The following is a 26,512-nucleotide window of genomic DNA, read 5'->3' as shown; positions in this document are numbered from 1 at the left end:
AAATTTTATGATTCTTTTAGCTGCTTGGAAGCTGCTCTCCTTGAACAGCAGCTATAGCAGTACTTTAAATTAGTTAAATAATGTTTCTTAAATGTTCACTCTCCAAGAACAGTTAATTGGTATTGCCAGATTAACTTCTATAAAACACAGTAATATAGTAGGCAGAGGTAATATGTACTTGTCATGGGCAGAGTTTAGTAATAGGAAAGGGAGTATAGGTAGTCCTTGACTTACAACAGTTCATTTAGTGACCATTCAAAGTTACAATGGCACTGAAAAAAGTGGCTTATGACCATTTTTCACACTTATGATCTTGGTCATGTGATCAAAATTCAGATGCTTGGCAACTGGGTCATATTTATGACAGTTGCAGGGTCCGGGAGCCATGTGATCCCCTTTTGCCACCTTCTGACAAGCAAAGTCAATGGGAAAGCCAGATTCACTTAACAACCGTGTTATTAACGTAACAACTGCAATGATTCACTTAACAACTGTGGCAAGAAAAGTCATAAAACAGGGCTAAACTCACTTAACAAATGTCTCACTGAGCAACATAAATTTTGGGGTCAATTGTAGTTGTAAGTTGACTATTTGTATGAGCCTTCTTTTGCACAACTCCAAGAAGAGGACAAAGCCTAGTTGGCCCTTTTAAAAATGTGTTTTAACTCAGAGAATTAAACTCCCATGCTCTAAATCAGACTTGTCAAACTCGCGACGTCACGTTTTGTCCTTGCCAGTAATGGGGTGGGAGCGGCTTCCGGATGACGCGTCCGGCCCGCGTGTCGGCAGTTTGACACCCCTGCTCTAAATGGTCCTGACAGTATTCCCAGTAAGAGAGTTAGTTTTCAACTTATAACCATAACTGAGCCCGGAATTACGGTTGTAAGTCATGCTAGTCATTAAGTGGGTCACCATGTGACTGCCCCTGATTTTGCAATTTTTGTGGCAGTTGTTAAGTGAATCACTGTGGTCATTAAGCAGATGCAGCAGTCATTAAGCGAAACCATTGTGTGCAATGTTTTTGGAAATTGGAAGTAAATGCCAGTTTCCAGCAAAAAAAGTCATAAATCTGCAAATGCCCATAAATGCAGGCTGGTTGCTGTGAGTTGAAAAGGCAATGACATTACTGCGGGGTGTGTGTGTGTTTGTGTGTGTGTGTGTGTGTGTCTTGTAAATAGCCCTGGGGAGGTCCATCATAACTACAAATGGTCACTAAGTGACTCGTTGTAAATGGAAGACTACCTGTATTGCTGAAAATGGATGACTGAAATGCAGCATATAAAAGTTTCCAAGGCAGTCTTAAGGGGAAGACGTCAAAAAAAACCACTACAGATTTTTTAATCCCCGTTCCTTTGGGCATCAGGTAAAGACCCCTTAGCCTATCCTAAAAGTTCAAGTCAACAGCAACTTCTGAAGAAACAGACAAAGCTCTGTAGCTTTACTGTATTCATTATATTTCTCAGCCCTAAGGCTAGAATGGGTTATGACTTCAAATGCTCCTATGACTACCAATGGCTATGTAGCATATATATTATTTTTAAAACTGCTCCTGCATTCCTTCCACGCCTTGATGTTTCGTTTCCCAGAGTATTGGATTGAATGAAGTTGAAATTCAATCCAGATAATTCTAAAATACAACCGATTGAGGACACAGTTTACCAGGGGCCTGGAGTGAAGAAATGGTTAGATTTTCTGACAGGTCTTTCAATCCATCTCTCAGAATGACTGCTCTGTTAGCTCTCACACAGTGTAAACAGAATTATTATAGGCCAAGATGGGCCTCTCTATAATTTTTAACATTGTGACAAATATTTACTATATTTTAACTTTGCCCTGTACATTAAGGCAGTGGAGCAAAGTAGAATTAAACAGATATGAGCTGGGGATCAAATCCTATCTGGAATTTGGAATGGTGAAAATTTCTTTACTTTAAAATTACACATGCACAATACCACTGCACAAGATGCAGTTGTCTTCCTATTGTTAAAATTATCCACTGATCACACAGTATTTAGGGTTCACCCTGATTATCACCTGATTCAGAATGGACTATCCCAGATCAACTCCAACTGGGATAATTTACTTTGAAGTAAGTTGTTTGGGCTTTGCATGGCTCGTCTTTATATTCTTGTAGCAAGACTTTGAATTGGCAAATATTGTCAGACATAAAAGATAAGGTAAGGTATTATAAAAACATATCAATAAACCATACACACATTTTTGAAACCCACATTTTCTATAATTAATTTTTATGTATTTTGTGACAGAATTGAAATTTATGTTTCAAGGGATACACACCATGACATTATTCTGGCTTGTAAAGTACTATAAATTATTATTGCAAATTCTTCTTCTGAGCTGAATAGCAAAATCATTTAAAATATTTTAAATTCAGTCCAAGTAGTATAAAGCTTTCAGAAAAAATAGAGAATGTTTGATAATATAATAGCTATTATATCCTGGGATTCTTATATCAACTTCTGCTACTCAAATAACATGTGAGCCTGCAAATGTGTAAGAGCTGCTAAAAATGCCCATTGTTCATTAATGAATTAAGCTAATTTCTACACAATTCTACTTGATCTAAAAATACACATTGGAATTATTTGTGGAAAAAAGTTTATTTAAAGTGTTCCTTGGCTCAAATGGGAAGTACTAGAACAAGGGACACAGTTAGATTTCCTGTTTTGCTTTTGTATTGATATTGCAGTATAGTTTACACTATGCATAAACTTAATATCACTACTAATTGCCCAATCATCTCTATTCATCTAAGTGGGGAGGAAGGGCCAGCTCAAGGTATTGGGTGCCAGAGGCAAAGGGTAATATGCCATAGAAAATAGCAGCAGTGATATAAAAGTCTTTTTTTGACCATGTGATGGGACAATATTCTCAACCGCCCTGCATCAGTGCTTTGCTCTTCTTAATAACTAAATTTTCATCAAAATATAGTTTAATATACAGCAATAATACGTACAGAATACACAGAAATTGCAAACTCTTCCCGGTCCCATCAACTATCAGATCAACTATCTGACCTATATGTTTCATTCTAAACAACCACTTGATCTTTTAACAGCATATTAAATAGAAACACAGTCTAATAAAATCAGTCCTATTGACAGAATCATACAAGCTTTATTTAGCTAGTGTGTCTCTAAAATTTAGGAAAGAGTGGGGAGAAAGAGCTGTGCCCATCTGCCCAGAACCATCTCCCCAGATGGATCAAAGAAGTCCATTGTGGGGGCAGGGGGGGGGTTGAATGTGAGTAGAATTCTAACATTCTGGAGAATTATCAGCATTTTGAACATCTAATTCCATTCCACCACATACTTCCCAACCCAGGAAGTTTTTGACCTATGATATTTTGGCCATATACTGGAGTGTTAGCCTTCTCCTTACTAAAATACTTTGATTATTCTCAACCATATTAAAATGGACTTTACCATAAGTGATTAGGGTTTATTGCCTTTCATTATCAGCCAATCAGCTTCAATTCTTAGGCTGAGGCTAAAGAATCTTTTAAGCAGTTCATTTTAGCTAGTAGAAAATGAATCCAAATAATTACTTGGAAAATAGTCCTTCTGATATCTTATGTAATGTATGCGGAAACAGAATTGTGATAGTCTTTTCAAACAACTGCTGGCTCATTTCATCAACAGACTGATGAAAATAAAAGTTATTTTTCATGAACTGCCAGTTAATACTTTTTAAAAAAATCACTTCATGAAGAAGTTTTTTATTAACATTATTGCAAACTATCAAGAAAGTATGTCAAATGTTAAAATAACCATACCAGCTAATGAAAGCAAAAATAAAATAAAAATAAAAAGTTATGCAGATGCCAACTTAGAAAAGGCTATGTGTGATATATATTTAATATTATAAACTGGAGAACAATCAGAAGATGTTTTTATATGCTATGGTACATTTTGTTAGGAATAAGTTCTCCTACAAATATATAATACTAATTTTCAAAATAATTGATATGTCGTTCTTTCTAAGATTATGGTTGTATGCATGCAGTCTTAATACATGATTAATATAATGATAAATACTCAAATCTGAGACTATGCTGATAATTCTCATTGCATTTGTGTCGGAAGCACTGAGGCACTTCCAGGTTGAAAGGATTATGCGGTGACACCATTGTTGCCTTGGGGATGCCCAGTTGGGGGCTCCTTTCATGTCCCAGTTAATTTGCCTACCAAAGTGGTACCTATCTATCTACTTGCGAATGCATGCTTTCAAATTGCTAGGTTGGCAGGAGCTGAAGCGAATGACAGGAGCTCACCCTGTCTCACTGCAGCCCTCGGGTCTCAAACATGGTCTTGCTGCTTGTCAACCCAATGTCTTAACCACACGAGCCATTGTGCTATTGTTGCTAGTAACTGAAATATACAGAATATCCTCAACATTAGATACTTTGAAAATAACACATTCACCTGCCCTTTCCTATAATTCAACTTGTTTGAAGAAGGATGTTCCTTCAAGAAAATAAAGTAAGTTATAATATATCTTGAGAAGCCTACTCATTATAAAATTATTCATTGCTCAGAACCTTAATAAATATTCTCATGTCCCTTCAGCAATAGTAATGTATAAAGTGACCTCTCTTTCATAAACACACAGTATGCCTAAAATAATCTTCCACCTTGATTATTGTATTTAAGCCTGGCAATTATTCCACTAATTGAAGAGAATATTTATGACTCATTATTGAACTGTGAGGTCCTTGCTTTCTGAGGTTGGTGGTTTTCTTGCAGACATTTCATTACCAAAGCAGGTAGCATCATCAGTGCTAGAAGGAAGTAGGGTTTGACTGATAATGTTATCTAGTTTGATAATGAAAGATCCACAAGAAAACCAAGCTCAACCCCACTCCCTTCTAGCACTAATAATGTTAGCTGCATTGGTAATGAAATGTCTGCAAGAACACCACCAACCTCAGAAACTATTAATGATGCCACAATTATTCAACTAGTACACATTCCTAAGAAGGAACCATTACAATGATTTTTAAATGAAGTACACTGATTTACAGAAAAAACATTATCATAATATACAAAATTCAAAAATTCTCTATTAAATGAACCATTGGACTTAGAGGGCTTAAAATAAACACCCACTAAATATTTTAAAGAACAGAAATTAATGATTATAAATTATTGTGTCACAATCTGTATATAGAACTTTTTCTTCATAGTTTGTACAAATGACTACAAAACAGTTTTTACTTCCTCAAATTATTTGGGAGCAAATATTATTCTCAGGAAGTTTTGAAGCTCAGTCTCCAAGGATGCTAAGGATGTACAAGGAACAATGCCAGTACAGACAATGTGAACAATAGAATTAAAACAATAAAATTCTTTTTTTAAAAAAATTCCATTTATATCCCGCCCTTCTCCGAAGACTCAGGGCGGCTTACAAGCTTAGCAGTAGCCTTCATTATGCCTGCTTATTAGGACTTTCACACACACCCCAAGCGGCATTATTACAAAGTCAGCTTAATTGCCCCCAACAATCTGGGTCCTCATTTTACCTACCTCGGAAGGATGGAAGGCTGAGTCAACCTTGAGCCTGGTGGGATGCGAACCTGCACTAATTGCAGGCAGCTGGTGTTACTTAAGGAGGCAGTAGCCCACTGCTCCACCAAGGCTCTTTCACATAAGTGGGCATACTAGCTTGAAATCATACTGGAATGTTGAAGATTAATTAATTAATTAATTAATTAATGGCTATGGTCCTTATTCTCTGTTTGAATTCCTGAACACTGCTTACTCTTCACGTTGGTGTAAAAAAACTAGAAATAAGGATAGTCAAATGATTATATAGTTGGACCTGTTCCAGAGAAATGTCTTTAAGCTAAGTTATATATAACCTGTGTTTCTCAATGAGATGCAAATAATCATGAAAATCTTCAAATTTCTCATAGTTAATTACGATTACGATCAAAACAATCAACCTTAAGCCAATTTCAAACTATAATCTCATTTCTCACTTTGGCTGCAATATGGCTCTAAAGTTAATTGAAGACATCCCTAGTAGTTTACCAACTGTTAAAGCCAACTAGTAGAGGTAGTAATGGCCATGCATATGTAAAGCAAATTTGAAAGAAAACATGTCCATAATCATCCATACCTGAGCAATGGCTGCTTGGGATAAGAAGGCTGATCACTGTTTTGGGATGTTTGAGGCTTTTTTGTAACTTGTTTATAAATATTTCTTGCTGTCACTCCAATCCAGAGCATTGTAGAGAGTGTAGAATAATGCAGTACAATACCAACCTAAAATAAAAGGGTGAAAAATAGAAAGGCTCAGCACAAGGACACAAAAATAAAGCATGTTGTCATTACTGTTTTTGTTTATATTGTCAAATATAAGCCTTTTGCTAAATGAAATGAATTTGGGGATGTTTTAAATATCCTGCTGCCTTCAATCAGTGTAAGGAAATGAAAAAGAAGATAAAATAAGGTTTGTTTCCTCAATGCAAGCTGGTGTTTATTACTGTTGATACATTGCAAAATAGGGTTTTTATAAAGAAGACAATATAGAAAAGTGTCCTCCCCCTTTGTTGAAAAATGGGTTGCTTATATTTAAAATGCATAATGGAGAGGGCTTTTAGTTCCTTTGTTAGATCATCTCTACTCCCACAGATGTCTTGTACGGAAAAATAATCATCCTTCAACAATGGGTATGTTTCAAAAACAATGGAGAAAACACTGTAGTAACAATCATCAGCACCCCTAAAACACACTTCCTCATTCATTGCACAGCCGAACCAAAGTGGACTTTGCTGTGAACAGGTCAAAATTCCCTAGTAAGACTTTTTTTTCCACACTTCACTTGTTATGTATGCAGGCACCTGCATAGCAACAGCCACCAGGGGGCGTTGGCCTGAACGGTTTTGGTGGGAAACCCAGTTTTCGGCGGGAAACCTAGGGCCAACCCCATTGGCTGTTCGCTTACTTGGCCAGGTATTTAAGGAAGCCAGGTAACCCTCACTCCCCAGTACGCTACCCCCCCTTCCAATAAAGAGCTGAACACGTACTCCAGCTGGCGTCTCTTCCTTGCGTCGGACCCACTACACAACATCACTCTTTTAGGCTCAAGTTCCATTGAACTTGATGTACAAAACATCACAGCTTTAATGCATATTAGGGAGCTGCTATTTAGACACGAAGACATGAGGGTTAATCTTGGTGTTTCTTTCCCCCATATTTCTCATGTTTTGGGGAGGCCTTTTGCCCTACGTATCTTGGACCTTAAGTTGGATTACTGTTATTAGTTGACATAATTGATAACTCTATCCTGAGAATCTCTTGCTCTCAGTTTAACTCCAACACTATGGACACATTTTATTCCATATAAATATTCCATTTGTTCCTTGTCCTCCTGCTGTAGAAAGATGCAGTGGTGCCCTGCCAACTTAGATGCTTTGCACTTAATTAGAAAGGAATTAGGCAATATAATCATGTTTTTATATATGAGAGGTATTAAGTTGATATCTTGAAGAGTATAATAAGCTCTGTTTATCACTTACTGTCCTATCTGGAGAAGGGTTACCATGTTATTACTTTATGTGAATTACACTGATGAAATATTTTTGTTACTGTTCCTTATTTAATGGAAATTTGCAGTTTAGCAAGTATATTGGCACCCACATTATGGGGTATCCTCCCTTCTGAAGTGAAGCTGGCTTCATCACTTCTGAGTTTTTGAAGGCCCCTCAAAATCTGATTGGATTTGGACTTGCTGTTTTCCTAATTATGGAACATGTAATGCAAAATTAAATGTTTTGGGTCAACAAAAAGGCAATCTTTTTTGTACCATTATTAACATTCAGTTCAGGGTAATTGAAAGACTGGAATGATATTGCTTAAATCTTTATTAGATTCACATAGCGACAAATTACTGATCATAGGACCCAACTGACCCTTTCTTCTAACTCCCATATAAATAAAAGTACATCAAAAAATGTAGCCAAAGATTCTTGAAACAGTCTTCATTATTTACTATAAAATACATGAAGATACAGCTTACTTTGTAAAAGAATCAGGTTTGGAAGTCTACAATTATAAATATGCTACTATAGGAATATTGGCTCAAAATCAACTATTTTCCCAAATATTACAAATTTGCAAATATTAAAGGAGACATCTGAAGCTGGTTTTCCTATTACCTCTTCAATAAAGTGCCATTAAAAAATAAACCCAATACAAATCCAATGCCACATTATAATTTAACCCATCACTGGACAAACATTTCATTGAAAATGAACTCAGAAAATCTTTAATGTAAAGGCCCAGTTGAAACCGAATAGTGTATTAATCTGAAAGAGAAAGAATTCTGTACTATATAGCAGATAAAATTTGGTAAATGTCCAATTATCTTATATAGTTTAAGAAACTCTACAGAAATATATTCCTCCTGTATTCTGTTAGCAGTAAGAAAATCACCTCAACTGCCATAAAACTTCAACAAGCAATTTCTCTGTGTCTTTTAGTCTGTGTATCTGTGTTCAGATAAATCATATCTCCACTTTGTCTCCAGTGAAAAGAAAAGGCTTATAGAAAAATGCCTTGAAAAAATATATGCCCTGAAGTTCCTCCCACATTGTCACTATTTTAATTTTCATCCTCAGAAACTTTTTCAAATTAATCCACCATTATCCACATCACTCCACCCTCAAGAAATCAATCAGTTTCTACCAGCAGTCCATGTCGTTTTGCATGAACATTCAGAATCAGTGTTAGTGCAAAGCTACCAAAGTATTATGATGACACCCAGCTTTTCATCTCAACTCCAAACAGCATCAGTGATGCCCTCGACGTGATGTCCCGCTGCATGAAAGCGGTCCGGAAATGGATGGGGAGGAACAGGCTTCAACTCAACCCGGACAAGACTGAATGGCTGTACGTACCGGCAAGCCAGGATACTCAGATCATTCCATCCCTTAACATCGGGGATGAGTTATTACCCCCTGTTGATAGGGCCCGCAACCTGGGTGTCCTCCTAGACTCGCAGCTATCCCTGGAAGATCACATAGGAGCTGTGACCAAGGGGGCCTTCTCCCGGGTTCGACTAGTGCGCCAACTACGACCTTATCTGGACCTGGATGCCTTACGTACAGTCACCCATGCACTTGTGACCTCTCGCCTAGACTACTGTAACGCTCTCTACATGGGGCTGCCCTTGAGAGCCACTCGGAAGCTTCAACTGGTGCAAAGTGCAGCTGCACGGACACTTTTGGGGGCCTCCCGATACTCCCATATCACACCTCTCCTCCGTGAGCTGCACTGGCTTCCGGTTGCCTTCCGAGTGAAATTCAAGGTGCTAACAATGACATACAAAGCCCTACATGGCATGGGTCCGGACTACCTACGGGAGCACCTTCTGCCAACGTCAACACCCCTCCGTCCTGTGCGCTCCCACAGAGAGGGCCTCCTCAGGGTGCCACCGCTCAAGGAATGTCGGCTGGTGGCCCCCAGGGGGAGGGCATTCTCAGTGGGTGCGCCAGCCCTCTGGAACTGCTTGCCTACCGAAATCCGGATGGCCCCCGACCTCCGCACCTTCCGGCGTGATTTAAAAACTTACCTGTTCCAGCAGTCCGGCCTGGCCTGATAGCTCTTGGGGTCTCAGTTGTTTTTACTATTGTTTTTCACTATTGTTCAATCTGTATACCTACCTTACTCTGTACACCGCCCCGAGTCCCTCGGGAGAAGGGCGGTATATAAGAACAAATAAATAAATAAATAAATAAAATCAATTATATCAACGTGCCATTCCTCAATTTGATATAATCGAATAGTAGCGACATTACAGTTTAAAGCTGAAATTGCTTAGCATCTTAGGGCTAGAAAGAATGAGCCAGCAGTTCCAAATAGTAGAAAGATGACATTCCTTGAGCTCCATAAAGCTCCAGTAATTCGAATGGAAACATAGATTTCCTGTCTTTCCTTTTAATCCACAGCTAAAATGGAAATAAATAAACTTATTTTCTGAACTGAAACAACATTGTAGATTCATACAGAGACAGAGCTGATCAAACTCCACATGTAGAGGATGCCCTTGGAAAGGCATTAACAAACTATTTGCAGGTCTCAGGAAAAGTAACCATTGCTCTCTCTGCATTCCCCAGTGCAGAATTCAGATTCTTAAGCAGCTTTTTGGCAGTTATTATTTGTTTATATAAAATGACCATATATTAAAGTTAAATAGATTAAATTATTCTTTCAGCAAAGGTTACCTTTGTGATTGGTGGGAAGTTTGTTGGAGATCTATCAGGTATCGCAGGAACACACCATTTTGGGTGTTATACCCACAAACAAATATAGAGATTTTAAAATTGATGTCTTATGGAACATAGAATAATAGAGTGGGAAGGAACCTCAGAGGTCTTCTAGTCCAAGTCCCTGCTTAAGCAGGAGACCCTATACCAGGGGTCAGCAACCTGAAACAGTGAAAGAGCCACTCGGAACCGGTTCCCTCACAAAAGGAAAAACTGGGAGCCGCAAAAAAATGTGTGCACATGCGCATACATGCGCGCATGCGCAGAACAGGGTTTGACTGAAGAGTGGAGCCAAGGCAAGATATGCACCTACCCTGCATATTTGAATTGATTGGTTGAACTTTTTTAGTCCCACTTTTTTTTTGGGACTGCACATGGCAGAGGAGTGGGAGCCGCAGGAGATGGCTGAAAGAGCCGCATGCGGCTCCGGAGCCGCGGGTTGCAGACCTGTGCCCTATACCATTTCAGATAAATGATTCTCCAGTCTGTTTTTGAAAGCCTCCAGTGATGGAGCACCCACAACCTCTGAAGGAAGCTGTTCCATTGGTTGATTACGCTCACTATTAGGCAATTAGATATTAGATATTCTGGATTCCATCCTAGACACCATTAACTTTTCAAGTGACAGCAAAGAAAGCCTATGCAGGGTCCATTGTACAAATTAAGCCTGGAAGTTGCCACTGAATGCACTACTGTTAAATGAAGTATATGGGGACACTTTTTTTTAAAAAAAAGTTGTCAGATATTTAGGGGCAAAAGGCCTTTAACAGTTCATTTTATAATACTGAGCCTTGCATTTTCAGCCATTCTATGCCCCAACCCTTTTCTTGGATGTTTGAATAAGGCAGGCAAATCACTTATTTTTGTGTGCTTGGATGATATGGCCATCTGATTGGGTTTCACCATTTCATGACATACTGGTACTAACCGTATCCATACCCATTTAAGTGTGGCATAAACACATCAATAGATGCCACAGGACTTCACTATTTCTTCCTTTCTTTCCTCATCTTTGGGTCTACAAAAAGACTTTCCTATTGCATCTTTCCTGGTTCTGGTATCAAGGACAAAAGTTACCATCACAAAAATTTAGGATGCTGGTAAAGGAGCCAGTTGCCTTCTATTACATGAAGTGTCTTGTGTTTATTATCTTTCTGCCTCTTACTGTTTTGATGAGGCAAGGAATCGTAGGCTGAGTTCATGTCTGAACAAGTCACAACGATCCATTTTCACATAATACAGTATCATTAACCCCAAAGTTGGGTTGATATATGGCGTTAATAGAGAACCAACCAACCAACTAACCATATTATGTCTTACTGCCATGTCGTAAACCTGCCTTATTAATCTCTAACAATTAAAGAACCCACTTTCTGATTATAATCCTGCTGTTGGTATTGTTACTTGAACTCTATATTGCTGACATGTCATATACTCATTTATTATATTTAAACTGTCTACTGGGTAAACTGCTTGAGCATAATCTATTTATGAAAAATATGATGTATAAAGAAATGACTATTATGACTGAAAATATAAAATTCCAGCAGCAGGCACATGCTTCAAGGAATAACAGTAGTTATTGTTCTTTTTATACAACTCTCCCTTCCTGAGGAAACTAGGGAATCCCATCATAATAGAGGAGAATCACAGAGTTGGAGGAAGCACTTCAGACACTATCAAATTGAATCCCCTCTCAGTGCAGAAATCTAAAACAAATCCCTGACAAATGGCTACCTGGGTGTTTCATCTAAAGAGGAAGAGCCTCTCTTGTAACTCATTTTGCCATCCAACCATTCTTACTATTTAGAAATATCTTCTAATGTATCTGACTCCCTCCAGTCTCCACTTGTTGTTATTTGATTAATATCTCCAAGTCACCCAGTGAACTTCCCTAGCTGACAGTGGACTAAAACATGGGTCACCCTGAAGCCAGTTGAATATTTTAACTATTATACCATATTCTGATTTATCTTGCTCCTCACGCTGTGAAGTGACATGCCAGGGGTTCTGACCTTCCTCTAAAGGGCAAACTTTAAAGTGCTTGAAGGCTGCTGTCATATACGCCTTGAGAATTCTTTCTTAACCTAAACATTTTCAATTCCTTCATTTTCTATGGACTGAATACAGTTTCTAGCTTTTGGATCACCCTTATTGCCCATGGTCTGAAACGTTTCTATTTTATATGAGTTGTTCTTAAGGTACCCACAATGGATCAGAATGCTTTGATTAATGCAGAATAAAGTGAAACTATTAATTCATGTGTTTTAGAAAGAAATTCTTATTTATCATGAATTGTGGATTCACCTCTGTCAGTTCTTATACCAGTTCAGTGCCTTTTTTTGAATCTTCTAAGGTTATCACCCTCACATGTCCTGGTTCTTGCCAAATTCCTTCCATCCCTAAGACCACCACAGCAGATAAAAAAAAATCAGTGAAGTCACCTGTGAGTGATAAGCTGAGTTTCAAGCTACAAAATTGTAGCTTCAGGACCGCCGTAGTGCTTTAGCTTGTCTACATTTACGGGGGGGGGGGGGAAATGGGAAAGTTAGGGATCCATAGGTGCTCCTATCAGTGTTGAGAGCTGAAGAGATGTTTTGGCAAACTGAAGTTTCTTCTAACAATTGCTGAAAAATTAATTGGACAATGTGACCTGAACTGTCAGGGAAGGGAGGGAAAGTTTTACTCTTTTAATTATCTGCTTCCCGCCATATTCTCAGAGCTAGCTTTCCTTCTATCGTACCGGTTTGCTAATGCCTAATGAAGTTTATATTAGAGATCGCAATGTCTCTGGTGTTTTGCCTCGTTGGGTTTCTCAGCCGGAACTTGACACTGAGAACATTTATTTATTAGGTTTACAGGTTGTTCCAAGCAACCCTGATTTGAGGCTTTGAACCTTTGGTTGCATTGTGTTGAGTGTGACAGCAATACTAACATCTGGTGAGAATGGTATGCTTTTATAATTTTGAAAGCCTGGAAGCCTTTTGTCCAGATATAAATAGGACCATAAAATGCAGCAAGAGGGTATTGTCAAAAAATATGGTTGCTCCAGCAATGTTATGTGTATTGTAAGTCTTATCAGCAATCTGCCTTCATTGAAGGGAAGCGTCTCAATTCTAAGCCTTAACCTTCAGTGTCAGTCCAGTCAAGAAGAGCCAGATATGGCAATACAGAGCAATGAAATATAACTTTGGCTGCTGACTCAGCTATATAATAAACCATACATTTTCTGCTTGGTAAAACCATAAAGAGGAACAAAACAATTGAAACTATTCTGTTTGAAAAAAATCTATATTCTTTCTTGTCCTTTTGGCAGATAAAATAGGAATGAATGTATCCTCTCCCACAGAAAATAATGGTATTCCAAACATGCTTAGTAATGGATGATATGGAGAAAGAAAGCCTCTGAAGAACACAACGTGTCCTAGACTCTTTTCCCCCCACCTTGTCTATTTCAGAATGTTACTGATGGTAGAAGCTCAACTAAGATGCTCCACTCTAAGAGAATTGGCTGGTGAACAATGGATTAAGAAGTGACATCTCCTCTCCTTTATTCCACAAAGATTTTCAACGAGAGAGAAGTCAATGGCACGGCCTAGAGGTCTCTTGCTGGATTCAACAAGACAGAAAACATTACAATTATAACTAGTGAAATGGTAATATCATAACCTAACTGGTATTCTTAGTCCTCTGCTATTAAGGCAAGTCTGTGGAACATAAAAGCCAAGAGAGCAAGCTGCTGTAGGAATGGAGGCCTTCTAAAAGAGAGCTGGGTACTTGATCCCCATTCTGAATACTAAATGATAATGTTGAATGAGATGTCAAATAGACCCAAGAATGCTTCAGACACAGTCATGAAGTTCAGAGAGATCAACACAAGGTGTGCTGAATCCTGTGGTTCAGTGAACAAATGGGAAGGCTATATGACATCCAAGCCAGGATGTCTTTTCTACTTTTATGCTATTGACTTCTGTCTCCTAAGGGAATAACTTGCATTTATCTCTCTTAAGTTCCATCCTGATACTTTCAGCTTAGTTCTCTGACCTATCAAAATTGTTTTGAATAATATTTTTGTCTTTTGGATTATTAGTTATTGCAGCACCTTTTATTTCATCTGCAAATCAGGTGAGTATTGCCCCTACCCCTTTATCCCAGTCATTAATAACAATGTTGAAGAATACAGGAAAGAGACTGAACCTTGGAGCATTCCACAAAATTTATTTGCTGCCCATCTCCCAGTTTAAGGCGATTATGCATCTCACTCTAGATATATAAGGAACTATTTATGAGCATCCTTTGAGTACAATTTCAAGACAGCCATGTATTCACTAAATTATCCTGTCCAACCTACATTTATCTATTTCCTGAACAAAATATTGTGCGATACTTTGGTACAAGCTTTCATGAAGTCAAAGGAACAATAAAGCAATGAAGTCTTAAAGAAAACCATATTCTTTACCAATAACTCTTACAACAACAAATACAGAACTTAAAATAAGATTTTAAACAGCAAATTCAATATTATTGATGATTTGAAAAACAATTTGATTCCAGAGCATTTTTATCCTATCAGTGCCTATTTATTTGAGTAGCTAGAAACTGGAAAGTCTTGAAAAGTGGCTACTGCTGAAAAACCAGTTTCTCATTAATGTATTACTTTCCCTGGTGTAATCTATATTGTGACATCACATGTATCCCATGTCTAATCTAAATCATTATTAGAGAAATTTAAAATGCTATGGTTATCATCATACAAAGTATCTACTCACTCTTTCCACATACTATCTGCTTCAAAGGGTTAGATCACGGGTGTCAAACTCGCCATGTCATGTGATGTGTCGTGACGTATCGTAACTCTTTTTGTATTGCCCGCAATGGGGTGGGCGCGGCAGGCCAGCAGTTTGACACCCCTGGGTTAGATGATCATTCAGAGGAGATTTTGAGTTGCTAGAGGGGCAAAGGAATTGCTACATCCTGTAGTTGTTCCATTGATTACTAACCTCAGGTTTAACCCAGAGTTCAGAATAGGCTTCCATGGGAAATTCAGCTTGCTCTAATTGAACCAACTTTCCAGTTGGTTAAAATGGAATTCTTCTGGGGGCTTTTTTAATTAGTTAGTATAGCACTTAAGAACTGTTAATTATTCCTGTTCTAATGTTCCAATTCTAAATTGTCACTATGTTATTTTATGATCATTACACTTGTAACATATTACTGTAGTATGGGCATTTTATTTTGATAAATCACCAAGAGTTGTAAGACTATGGTAGTCTCTGCAACTTGAAAAATAATAAAATAAATAGCAGCATGCCTCAAGTTCTAATTATGAAAACTAAGCTTATATGACTTTAAAAACAGCCTGGATAATAATCTCTATCTGCAAACAATTGGAAAAAGTTGATGATTTTATATTATAACTACCCCGAAGCTAATGATTCAGCAGAACAGGAGACTAGCTAACAGAATGTCAGATGTAGAAGAGCTGTTTCAGTCATGCCCAGCTTAGAAATATATAAATCGTTTAACTCTGCTTGCTTTTACTTTTAAGAAATTGCTGCAATAAAGGACTTGCTACACCAATGGGATGATTTCCATTCTTTTGTAGTTTTTTGTTCTCTCTTAAAATCTGCCTAGAGGGTTTGTGGGACTTTTGGAACAGGGTACAAGACTGCAGAAGTAGGGCGAATTGTTAAAAAATACTTCTTTCACTAATGTGACCTGCCTTTGAAAATTGCTTTAGCTGGCTCAGAATGCTGCATTCAGATTTTTGTAAGCAGCCAATTTCAATAGCCTGTGATTCTTAGATTACAAGTAATGTTAGCTGACAGTCCTTTTCTGGGCACAATTCACAATATTAATTGTGAGCTGTCATATCTTAAAACCAGTTGACCTGAACAACTACCTTCCACATACGTCCTGAATTGGAGATCTTCTTAACAGGAAGCTACCATTCCTATTCAAGTCCTTTGTTCCCCCCACCACCAAAAGTATGAAAAATCACAAAAGAGAAGTCCAAAGCTGTCACTGTGTCCCATCATTTCCACATGCACTGTTGCCGGTCATCAACCTTCACATGCTGAGCCACAAGTTGTAATTGACGCAATGGTGGTTCTATGTGGAAGGTCCTTGCATGATAGGCATAGTAATATGGTAAATTGTGTTTATGTACATGGAAAGTTAAGTGTATAAACCTAGGGACCTTGCTGAAAAGAGAGTGAAGATGGCTCAGTCCGATATTTGACTTGTGCCTGGTGAGGAATTTGAGAAATGGCCTTCTTAGTGACATCATTTTGCAGTTCCTTACAACTCCGTGAGCATGGATAACGTACAGTTCCTCAACCATATGTGGTTCAACAAAATTTAGATGTCATCCCAGGAATCTCTTAAAAGTGGCCACTGATAGTAGTGTTCAATACAACAGAACATAAAATGAATACTGACATGCTTCTTATGCATAAATTAAATATCACAAAGGATTGTGGCACTTTAACCGAAGGAGACTCCAGTAACGAAAGATTTGTATGGTGAGTGAAAAATGCATGGCTCCTTTTATAATATGAATGATGGATGAGTTTGGAAGGAAAACTCGGTGAGCCGTGCTTTTGTACAAATACCACATATTAGTCAAAAATGTCATTTCCTTTTAATGTATTGTGGCAGATGGATCTGTATGACCAGGACTGGGGTATTTAGATGACTAAAGGTTCTGAACCCATCACACTTCTAACTGAAAATGTGATTAAGTGAGCACAATTCACATTCCCATTGATTTTAATGGGTGGAGACTGTTCCATGTGCATTAATGTCCTGGGTATGCCTTCAAAGTCTGTTCACTACATTCAGAGAGAGTTTAAGGACTATGTGATGTGGTAGTTGCCATGGTAATGACTAGGTTTGTTATTGATTACCCAAATAAAAACTCATAGAAACCTAAATAACTCGTTGGCATGTAATGCTCCCTTGAGGAATCTTAAGTTGCGCTTCTTTCCTTTAGTCAATGTTTCTCTCTCATTCTATGGGCTTTTCTACCATGAAAAAAAAATGAAGTAGCACAATTGCTGTGCAAGAGCTATATTATGTTCTGCAAATCGGCATTTGCAAGAGCATTAAACATACTTCACTTGTCTATCTCTTTACTTTTGGGGAGTTTTATTTAATCCATTTTAAAAACCATAAATTGTCACTGCTGGATAAATGGGATTTTATCTTGAGCAAGCTCTTCAAGTTCAGTGTTGTATATAGTGGGCAACTTTTGGTCACTGCCTGCATCCTGTCTAATGATAGGTAGAATATTTTCCACCCATGCCTATGTCGCTCAATCATTCATACTTTATCTTAATAAGCTGGGAAGTTGCAAACTAATATGTACTGCACTGATCATATGGAATCATTTTTCTAGTTCTTCCTTTTCATTTAAACAGTGAGCAACATCAAAAAAGATGCCATTGGCAGTTGGTGTGTGCGTGTCTTTGCGTCAGTGTTGACTTCTGGCAATTGCCTGGAGTTGTCCTTAGTTTTCTTGGCATGGTTTTCAAATGTGGTTTGCCACTGCCTGCTTCCTAGGGCTAAGAGAGAATGATGGGCCCAAGGTCACCAACTGGCTTTGTGCTTAAAGCAGGACTAGAACTCAAGGTCTCTCGCTTTTTAGCCTGGTGCTACGTGCACGACATTAAACTGGCTCTGAATTGTAGTTTAGAAATATCTGTAAATAGTACTTCTGACTCAGGCATTTTCCTTGTAAAGGAAAAAAATGGGTACAAGATTGTTCTTTGGACTTTGTTCATTACATGGATGCCATGCTAAACTCAGTGAGGACAATCTTTTGTCATTCACTCACAATTGCCTGATAAGCTACAGTTGCAGCTTAGTACAAAAAGTCTTCTGTCAGATAAGTGGCTTAGCTTATGACAGAGCAGCTTAAATATCATAAAGAGCAGCAGGCCTGGTCTGATGGGTTTGGGGTTGGGTTTTTAATATGGTTTTAACTATTGTATATATCGGGCATAAATTATTTAATTGTTTTTTAACTTTTGTATTTTGTTTTTTAATATTTATTGCCCTGTACACCGCCCTGAGTCCTTCGGGAGAAGGGTGGTATAAAAATTTAATAAATAAATAAATAAATATTATTTTAGACCAACAAAAACAGAAAGAAAAAAAAAGAAAAAGCAGGTTCCATGGAACTATATACACTCACAGAGGAGGACAAACTGACTATTTTATATCACAATTCTCTTTGTCAATCTTACATCTTGACAACAGAGAACTACCACTATCAATTCACTGTAAAGAAAAGTAGTTCACACGTTGCCCTAGGAAGCGTGTTTCAAATTTTCTGTGGGCAATGTGCTTCTTCTATTTGTGAGAGTAAATTGTGTGAAAGATCATATGTCCTAGGGATGATTTAACTAAATTGCACGATCAGAGATTTTACTTTGATATTCCTGAGTATCTGTATTACTACAGGTAGTCTACAACTTACAGCAGTTCATTTAGTAACCATCCGAAGTTACAACAGCACTGGAGAATGTGACATTCGGATGCTGGACAACTGACTCACATTTATGACGGCTGCAGTGTCTTGGGGTCAGGTGGTCATCTTTTGCAACTTTCTGACAAGCAAAGTCAATGAGATTCACTTAACAACTGTGTTACTAATTTAACAACTGCAGCGATTTAGTTAACAAACATGACAGGAAAAGTCATAAAATGGAGCAAAACTCACTTAACAAATTTCTCACTTAGCAACTTAAATTTTGGGCTCAGCTGTGGTCATAAGTCGAGGACTACCTATCCTGATTCAGAGTCTGTCTTGCTTACTTATAACCCATTCTCACCAGAATTTGGAGAACTATAGCGATGATATAAAAAGACAAGAGATTGGAAAGACATGATATCTGCATTGGAGATATGAATGAATGAAAGCAAAAGAAATAAGGGGAGGCTGTGATTAAAGCAAGTAAATTGGGAGAAATAAGTACTATTCAATTCCAATGTTCCTTAGTCTTTAAGATAAACCATGCTTCAGTTGGGAAAAATAGAATAAATGATATAAAAATAAATTTGCAGCCTGGATAAATGAGAAGAAAATAAGTAGCAATTTTAACTGATTTCAAGACTCCAAGGCTACACAAACTATAACCCAGGTGCTGAAAGAGTTAGTGATAATTATGTAAGAGTCACTGTTTACTGTCTTTGTGATTTTTTAGCAATATCTGAGATGCTGAAAAAGCAAGGAACAGGCTAAAAATAGGAAAGGCAGATCTGGAAAAAACATTAATTTACAATTTTTTTAAGTAAAGATATAAAGACTTTATATAAAGGAAAAAATACAATTATCTTATTATCTATCAAATTCTATTGAACGGAATTTGTGCTATTAACTTTCAGGTGGTTTTTTTTTGTGTGATTGGGGGCTACCAGATCTAAGGCTGCAATAGAGGAAGAATAGAGGGGTGTTTCTCTGGATTCTGATGTTTTCTTAAAATTATGTTAAACCCATATTCTAACATTTCTGTTTATTTTTTACTTTACTTTCAGCAGGAAACCTAGAGGATAATGTAAGTCTTTGGAGCTGCAGATTTCTCAGAAGTAATCCATTGCTCACCCATATGGACATGAATAACACTTATTAGCTTTCTTCTTTTCACCCCAAATTTCTCTGCACTTAGCCATAATGAACAAACTCAGCTCTAGTTACTAATAATATAAAGACAAAGAAAAGCCCTTTGTATCCATTTTCCCCCTGCTGTGGTATTTTTACTTTCCTTCTTTCTGAACTTGAAAAATTCTAAAGAGCATAGTATCTCCTAGCTTTCAGTTGTAATTTCTCTATAGCCTTTAAACATCTGGCCCAGCCGTTTCCCAGCCTTATTGTTTCAATTAATAAAAGAAGAAAAACACTCTTGTTGTTTAGTAGTGAAATTATACCAAGTTATAACTGTCATAAATTAGATGAGTTAATGAGATCCACAAAATTATTAGTTTTTCTGTTCTTGTTGATCCCAGAGTTTTCAACATAAATACATGAAAAAAGACCTATTGGATTAACAAAAAGATCCATCCATTCTGGTTTGATGCATTCCACATTCTGTAGCCTGATTCTATTACGAAGCCTAAAATCTGACATAAACAAAAGGTTTTTCTCAATTTTGTTTTACAACAAACTGACGTTTAGTGGGCATTTTACCACTGATGTTTAGATTCCAGGATCAACATGACCTGTAGATGGTTTAAACATTAAATATGAATTCATGGAGGAAGCATTAGCTGGTGAAACTCACGCTATAATAAATTCAATATTGCAATATTCAGTATTCTACTGTGACAAAAAATCTCCATCAATTTTTTATACTTTGCATAATTTTGTGAATTCTAATTAAATCAAGATGTCCTGAATCAAATGATAAAAATAGTTGTGATACATTAAACTTTCTAAATAAGAAGGTCATATAACCCTTTAATCATTTCAACTGCTCTTTTCTTTTCTATATGGTAGTAAAACTTACTACAGGTATGTGAGCTACATGAGATGTCCCTCCACTCCCACTCAATACCTGAGAAATGCTTAAAATGCCCTTGTAAAAAAACATTCCCAGCAAGCTGAATTGATCTTAAGTGGCAATGAGGGAGGAATCAGTCAGGCCAAAATTATTTATATATTCCTATAAATACATGTTCATCTATGTATGTGTGTGTGTATGTATGTATTCATTGACCATATCTCAAGATAGCATAGCTGCTGTACTAACCTAATAGGAAGGGGTAAATAATAAGGTTTACCTAAAACACTCTAATATTATTCTGTAATTTACACTGTGCTTTGTTCTTTGTCTCAGGGCTGCCCATCAAGTTGCAAATGTTTTGCTGGAAGGCAAGGGGCACACTGTTTTATTGTCTGCATCCCAGTACAATTATGTTGTATCTTCAAAGTGATTTGGTTGCTTTAGGTGAGCCAAGTTTTAGCTACAGCATTGCAAGTCCCCCCCCCCCCCAGAAGTACAATAGTATTTGGACAAACAAAACTGTTTTCAACCCTAACTCAATTATATCCTCATTTGGGCTTACTAAGGGAAAAAGGAAGTGACAATCTTGACAAATTCCCATGAAAACCAAGAGCAAAGCTTTCATTCTGCTCCTTCATTTAATTCAAGAGTTTATTTTTAAAAACAAGATAGCCAAAACCATGCCTTGCATTAAATGAAAGCTAAGCATTTTCTTATCTGCATACATGTTATACTAATAACATATATCTACATACATGTTATACTAATAACATACACAATGGAGCCTTGGTGGAGCAGTGGGCTAATGCCTCCTTAAGTAACACCAGCTGCCTGCAATTAGTGCAGGTTCGCATCCCACCAGGCTCAAGGTTGACTCAGCCTTCCATCCTTCCGAGGTAGGTAAAATGAGGACCCAGATTGTTGGGGGCAATTAAGCTGACTTTGTAATAATGCCGCTTGGGGTGTGTGTGAAAGCCCTAATAAGCAGGCATATACATAGAATGAAGGCTACTGCTAAGCTTGTAAGCCGCCCTGAGTCTTCGGAGAAGGGCGGGATATAAATGGAATTAAAAAAATATTTTTTTTTTTTTAAAAAATAAAGGCTTTGAATATCAGGAATATCACTGGAAAGAGAGAATAACTTATATAAAATAATGTACCAATAGACAGAAAATTAGTAAGTAGACTTGAGATACTAACTTTACATGAAGTCCCAGTGAAACAATATGATTTATATGCAAATAAAAATGGTTCAGAGTGAGCTGTTAAAATTTTCCATGCCTACAAGAAGCTCCTGACTACAGTCTATTTAGTTTTTTAAATTTTGAAAATAAGATTCATCCATCCAAAGGAAGAATATTAAGATCACCAACATGTGCAGTTCACAGCTTTTGTTTCATTATAATATATTGGTAATGGTACAGTAATGTGTACACTCACCGCTTGACATATAACTGGATATTTTACACGATTTATTCCACCAGCAAAAACGGCAAAAGTGAGAGCAGTATGGAAACAGAAGTTGAGAAGCATGTGCCAACCTTTCCTGCTGATTCGAATTGTGCTAGACAACAACAACAACAACAAAAAATCCGAAGTCACATATTTATTTACAAATAACATCGCAGAATTGTGAACAATGAACATATAGCCAGGGACTCAAAATCAGGATCCTTAGTGCTCGACTTGTTTCAGAAAGGGCTGAATCAGAATAGTAATTCTGCTTAAATACAACTAGCTTCTCTCAAGAAAGTACTCTAGAATTGCAGGATCCCAATTTGTGTTATTACAGTTGTTACAATTACTGTATTTACTACTCTGACTCTTGCCTACACTGACCTCTGGACATTCGTTAAAACTGTGCAACTTACCTGTCTGATCATGATTCAAATGCAAACTAGGGTAAATCATCTGTTTAATGAGGGACTTCAAGAACTAGCTGATTGGTGCATTCATGTTCTTTGTCTTTGTTATTTTAGCATACCATTAGTCTTTTCAATGAGTAAACAAACCGGAGCTTGAAGCAACTTTTAAGAGGCTGTTATGCAAATGAGCTCTTGGAAAAATACACTGTCTAGACCAGGGGTAGGCAACCTCGGCTCTTTTATGACTTATGGACTTCAACTCCCAGAATTCCTGAGTCAGCTGACTCAGGAATTCTGGGAGTTGAAGTCCATGAGTCATAAAAGAGCCGAGGTTGCCTACCCCTGGTCTAGAGAATAACCATTCTATTCTCTAGTAATTTTTACATGAAAGAAAAGTAATCTCTACACGAAGCTTAATTAAGACGAAAGTCTGTACAAGTATTTATTTCTGTAGTACATTTTCGATCCACCCTTCCTCCAAAAATCAGGTGGTGTCTGAAAGCATATTTCAGACTAACACACTTTATTAAAAGGCATAAATATAAATTGCTAGTTTGATGAAGTGCTATCAGGCTTCTCCTGAATTGTGGCTCCCAGAGTAACACGGCTGTCTGCCTTCAAGGATCTCCAGGCAGGGGGCTGCTTAAACAGCTCTGAACCTGAAGCTATTCTCAAGAGTTCCAACTGGATGAATCTTTATTAGCAGCCTTCCCCAACCTGTGTCTTCCAGGGATATTGAACTACAATCTCCTAATCTCCAACCAGAGCACTTTCTGGAGATTATGTGAATTACAATCTAACAGACGTGGCATGTGCCAGGTTGGGGAGGGATGATTTTGGTGTTGTCTGGATTAAACAGTAGATGAAAGAAGAATATTTTGCAGATCACGTTGGCATACTAAGAGAAATGAAAAGAGAGTTGTTGTTGGTATTGCTCACAGACCACCAGGGTAATGTATGAATTGAACGTTACTCAAGCCAAAAGCCATTGGAGGAAATTCATAACGAACGTATTTATAGCCAGAGAAAATGCATGCTATACATGGGCTTTCATGCATGAGAAGAGTGTGCAACCGATAAAGTGCAGATAAAATCAGATACAGTACATCAAGCATCAAGTTTCTTCTCATTCAGATTTTCATAGATCAGTCACAATGCCAATTACCGTACTTGATCACATGAAATTATATTCATGTGCAACTAATAAAATTAAGGCTTTCTTCTTTGTGATGGAGAGTCTGCGTATCTGAGAAAATGTATATAGAAAATCACAAATGAGAATTCTTTATAACGCTATCCCTATTTGCACTAAAAGAAAAATATTTCTGTAGCAGATCAGATTCATACATTGTGCTTAGCCATCATTTGACCTGTTCAGCTATTCCAACTTCTGAACCATGCTTTGTCCTAGGACAATGCATGAATCCAACCAATCATGGCTAGTAGCAAATGAGGCCTGTCTTATTGAGAATTGTAAACCTAAACGTACGTGAATGATTGGATAGAAGAGATGTTGCAAGCAGAGGAAAGAAACAAGAAAAATTAACTCTTTAATTCTCTTTTTCTATCACAGCCACTCCTGGCCTCACTTGCTTTTGGGAAAAAATGTTCTAGTCATAGTATTTTGGAGAGAAAGAAGAGTAAAAGAAATGATTGTTGCTACTTTTTAAAATGTTTAGAATAAAAGAAATCCAGATACTGTGAAAGTAGCTCATACTCAAGTACCCCCAAGAAAAACCTATGGAAATCTTTCCCATCTTTACTTTCTTTGACAGAAGAGGCAGATAAGCAGAATAGAAATATTAATTTATATAAACCAATCACTGAGCCCTGTCAAACTGGAGAAGAAACTTCAGATATACAGTAATTATATGTACGACAAACATAACAAGGGAATTCAGCCTCCATTTGCAACAGCAAAACATTTCTATGAATAGTCAGAACATTTGCAATAGTGGAAGGTGGAATCAGCTCCAACCTGTGTGTGTGTGTGTGTGTGTGTGTGTGTGTGTGTGTGTGAGAGAGAGAGAGAGAGAGAGAGAGAGAGAGAGAGAGAGAGAGAGAGAGAGAGAGAGAGAGAGAGAGAAAGAACATCCACATGAAAACAAACTAAATGGCATTTGAAGTGCCTTGATCTCCTCAGTCTTTCCCATACACATACCTCTTCTGCACTCGATTAAGAGACTTGTTTATGAAAGTGATGAATGGGAAAACTGCATATAAATATGAAACCCTGTTTATCAAATCTCTTCCAATAATTGGACTGAGCAAGGGGAGAGAAGTATAATAGTGTAATACACTTTTTACGTTGCAAAAGAAAAAATCCACTTAAATGTTAATAATCTGCATCTTTCTTCTTACCCGTGATGCACAATATAGGTGATAATTGAAGCAAAGAGGCACAATAACATGACCGCAGTACATGCATAAACCACAGGGTGCAGGAACTCCCCTGGGTATTGGGATAGGGGCCACACCGTCTTCTGATCCTGTCAAAGAAGGAAAATGAAAGAAATTAATCAGTACAATATTTGCCTCCTACATCGAGCAACACTAGCTTTTCACTATCAACTATCTGCATCTACACTAGGGATTTCCCTCCTTGTTAACTTTAAGACTTTTGGATTTCAAGTCCCAGAATTCCTCAGAAAGCATGTCAGGCTGGGGAATTCAGGGAGTTGAAGTTCAAAGTTCTTAAAGTTGCCGAAGTTGGACACCCCTGATCTACACATTTCTGGTCTTGTGTTAGGGGTTATGCAGTTAAAGAGGAATCCTAAATGTCGCCTCCTAAATGTTATGCCCATGCTTGCTTGTCCTTGCGCTAGTGGGGATGTGTTTGCACATGCACATGCTTGCCTGCTGTTTCTGTAGCCCAGCTGTAGACAGATCATGGCCTATTGGGTGGGCCACGGCACAGAGGTTGGGGACCCCTGGTCTAAATGATAAAAAATATCAAAATAACTCAGCAAAAAGCTGTCAACATTTACAAAGTAACCATTTACTATAATTGCAATTAGACATGAAATGTACGCCATAATAACTAAGTAAATGTTACTTTGTGCTACTTTCCATGGGCTACTAGCTTCACTATTCTATTTTTACATGGTACAGCTAATATAACTACTAATTCTTTGTAGAGAAATGGACATTTCAAAGATCTCTCTTTAGTTTTAGCTTTAAAAATATAAAACTTCCTTCCTGGAAGAAAAAAAAACTGGTAGATTTGAGTAGCCAACTAAATAAAATTTTTCATATGTGGCAGGTTGGCTGGAAACCAATTCAACTTAATGGGGGAGCTTGAAGAGAGAAAGTAACCTAGGACTCATATAGTTGAGATTTCTTATGTATTGGAACCAAATAGGCGAAAGATTTATTTATTATCTACAGGACTGGCTGATAGTTCCAGTCATAGAATGTATAGTAAATGGTGTTGTTTTTTTAAAAAAGACCATTGCTCTTTCTTACTAAATTTACATTCCTTACTAACATTCATGAGCAAGTTAAACCAAAAAGCAGGTTGTGGTGCCTGGCTGACCTTCTCAGAAACCAAACAAGATCAGATCTAGTTATGCTTGGATGGAAAACTGCTACAGAATACTTTGGTTTTATGCTAGAGTGGAAAGTTAAAAGAAAGTCCCAAAAGGCAGGTGCAAACTACTTGTGTATCGCTATCAACAAAACTTTATTCATTCAGGAGCTGAGCACAACCTGAGGCATTTTTACCTTTTAATCTATTAATGTGATTGTGGGTGACAGAAAAAGTAAAGGGAGAAAAATTAGCAACCCTGACTGAGTTGTCCTTCTGCTACTTTTCTATTTCACACACACAGACACACCCCAATTAACAAAAG

The 26,512-nt window shown here is 37.5% G+C and overlaps 1 protein-coding gene across 1 annotated transcript in view; it reads right to left on the bottom strand.

Annotated features, from left to right (window-relative positions):
- Positions 1 to 26,512, bottom strand: part of ADGRA1 (adhesion G protein-coupled receptor A1) — a gene marked incomplete at both ends in the record, with an annotated part of 483,384 nt that overhangs the window by 51,573 nt on the left and 405,299 nt on the right. Inside the window, 3 exons of the mRNA XM_081329555.1 lie at positions 6,142 to 6,287; positions 22,237 to 22,360; positions 25,023 to 25,150. Of these exons, the coding sequence (XP_081185681.1) occupies positions 6,142 to 6,287; positions 22,237 to 22,360; positions 25,023 to 25,150 (398 nt within the window). The remainder of the gene's footprint in view (positions 1 to 6,141; positions 6,288 to 22,236; positions 22,361 to 25,022; positions 25,151 to 26,512) is intronic.

Source organism: Vipera berus (genome assembly GCF_964194415.1).
Source record: "Vipera berus genome assembly, chromosome: 5".
In the NCBI taxonomy this organism is placed as follows: Eukaryota; Metazoa; Chordata; class Lepidosauria; order Squamata; family Viperidae; genus Vipera; species Vipera berus.
Note: the sequence above shows the minus strand (reverse complement) of the source record. Positions and strands in the feature narration are given on the sequence as shown.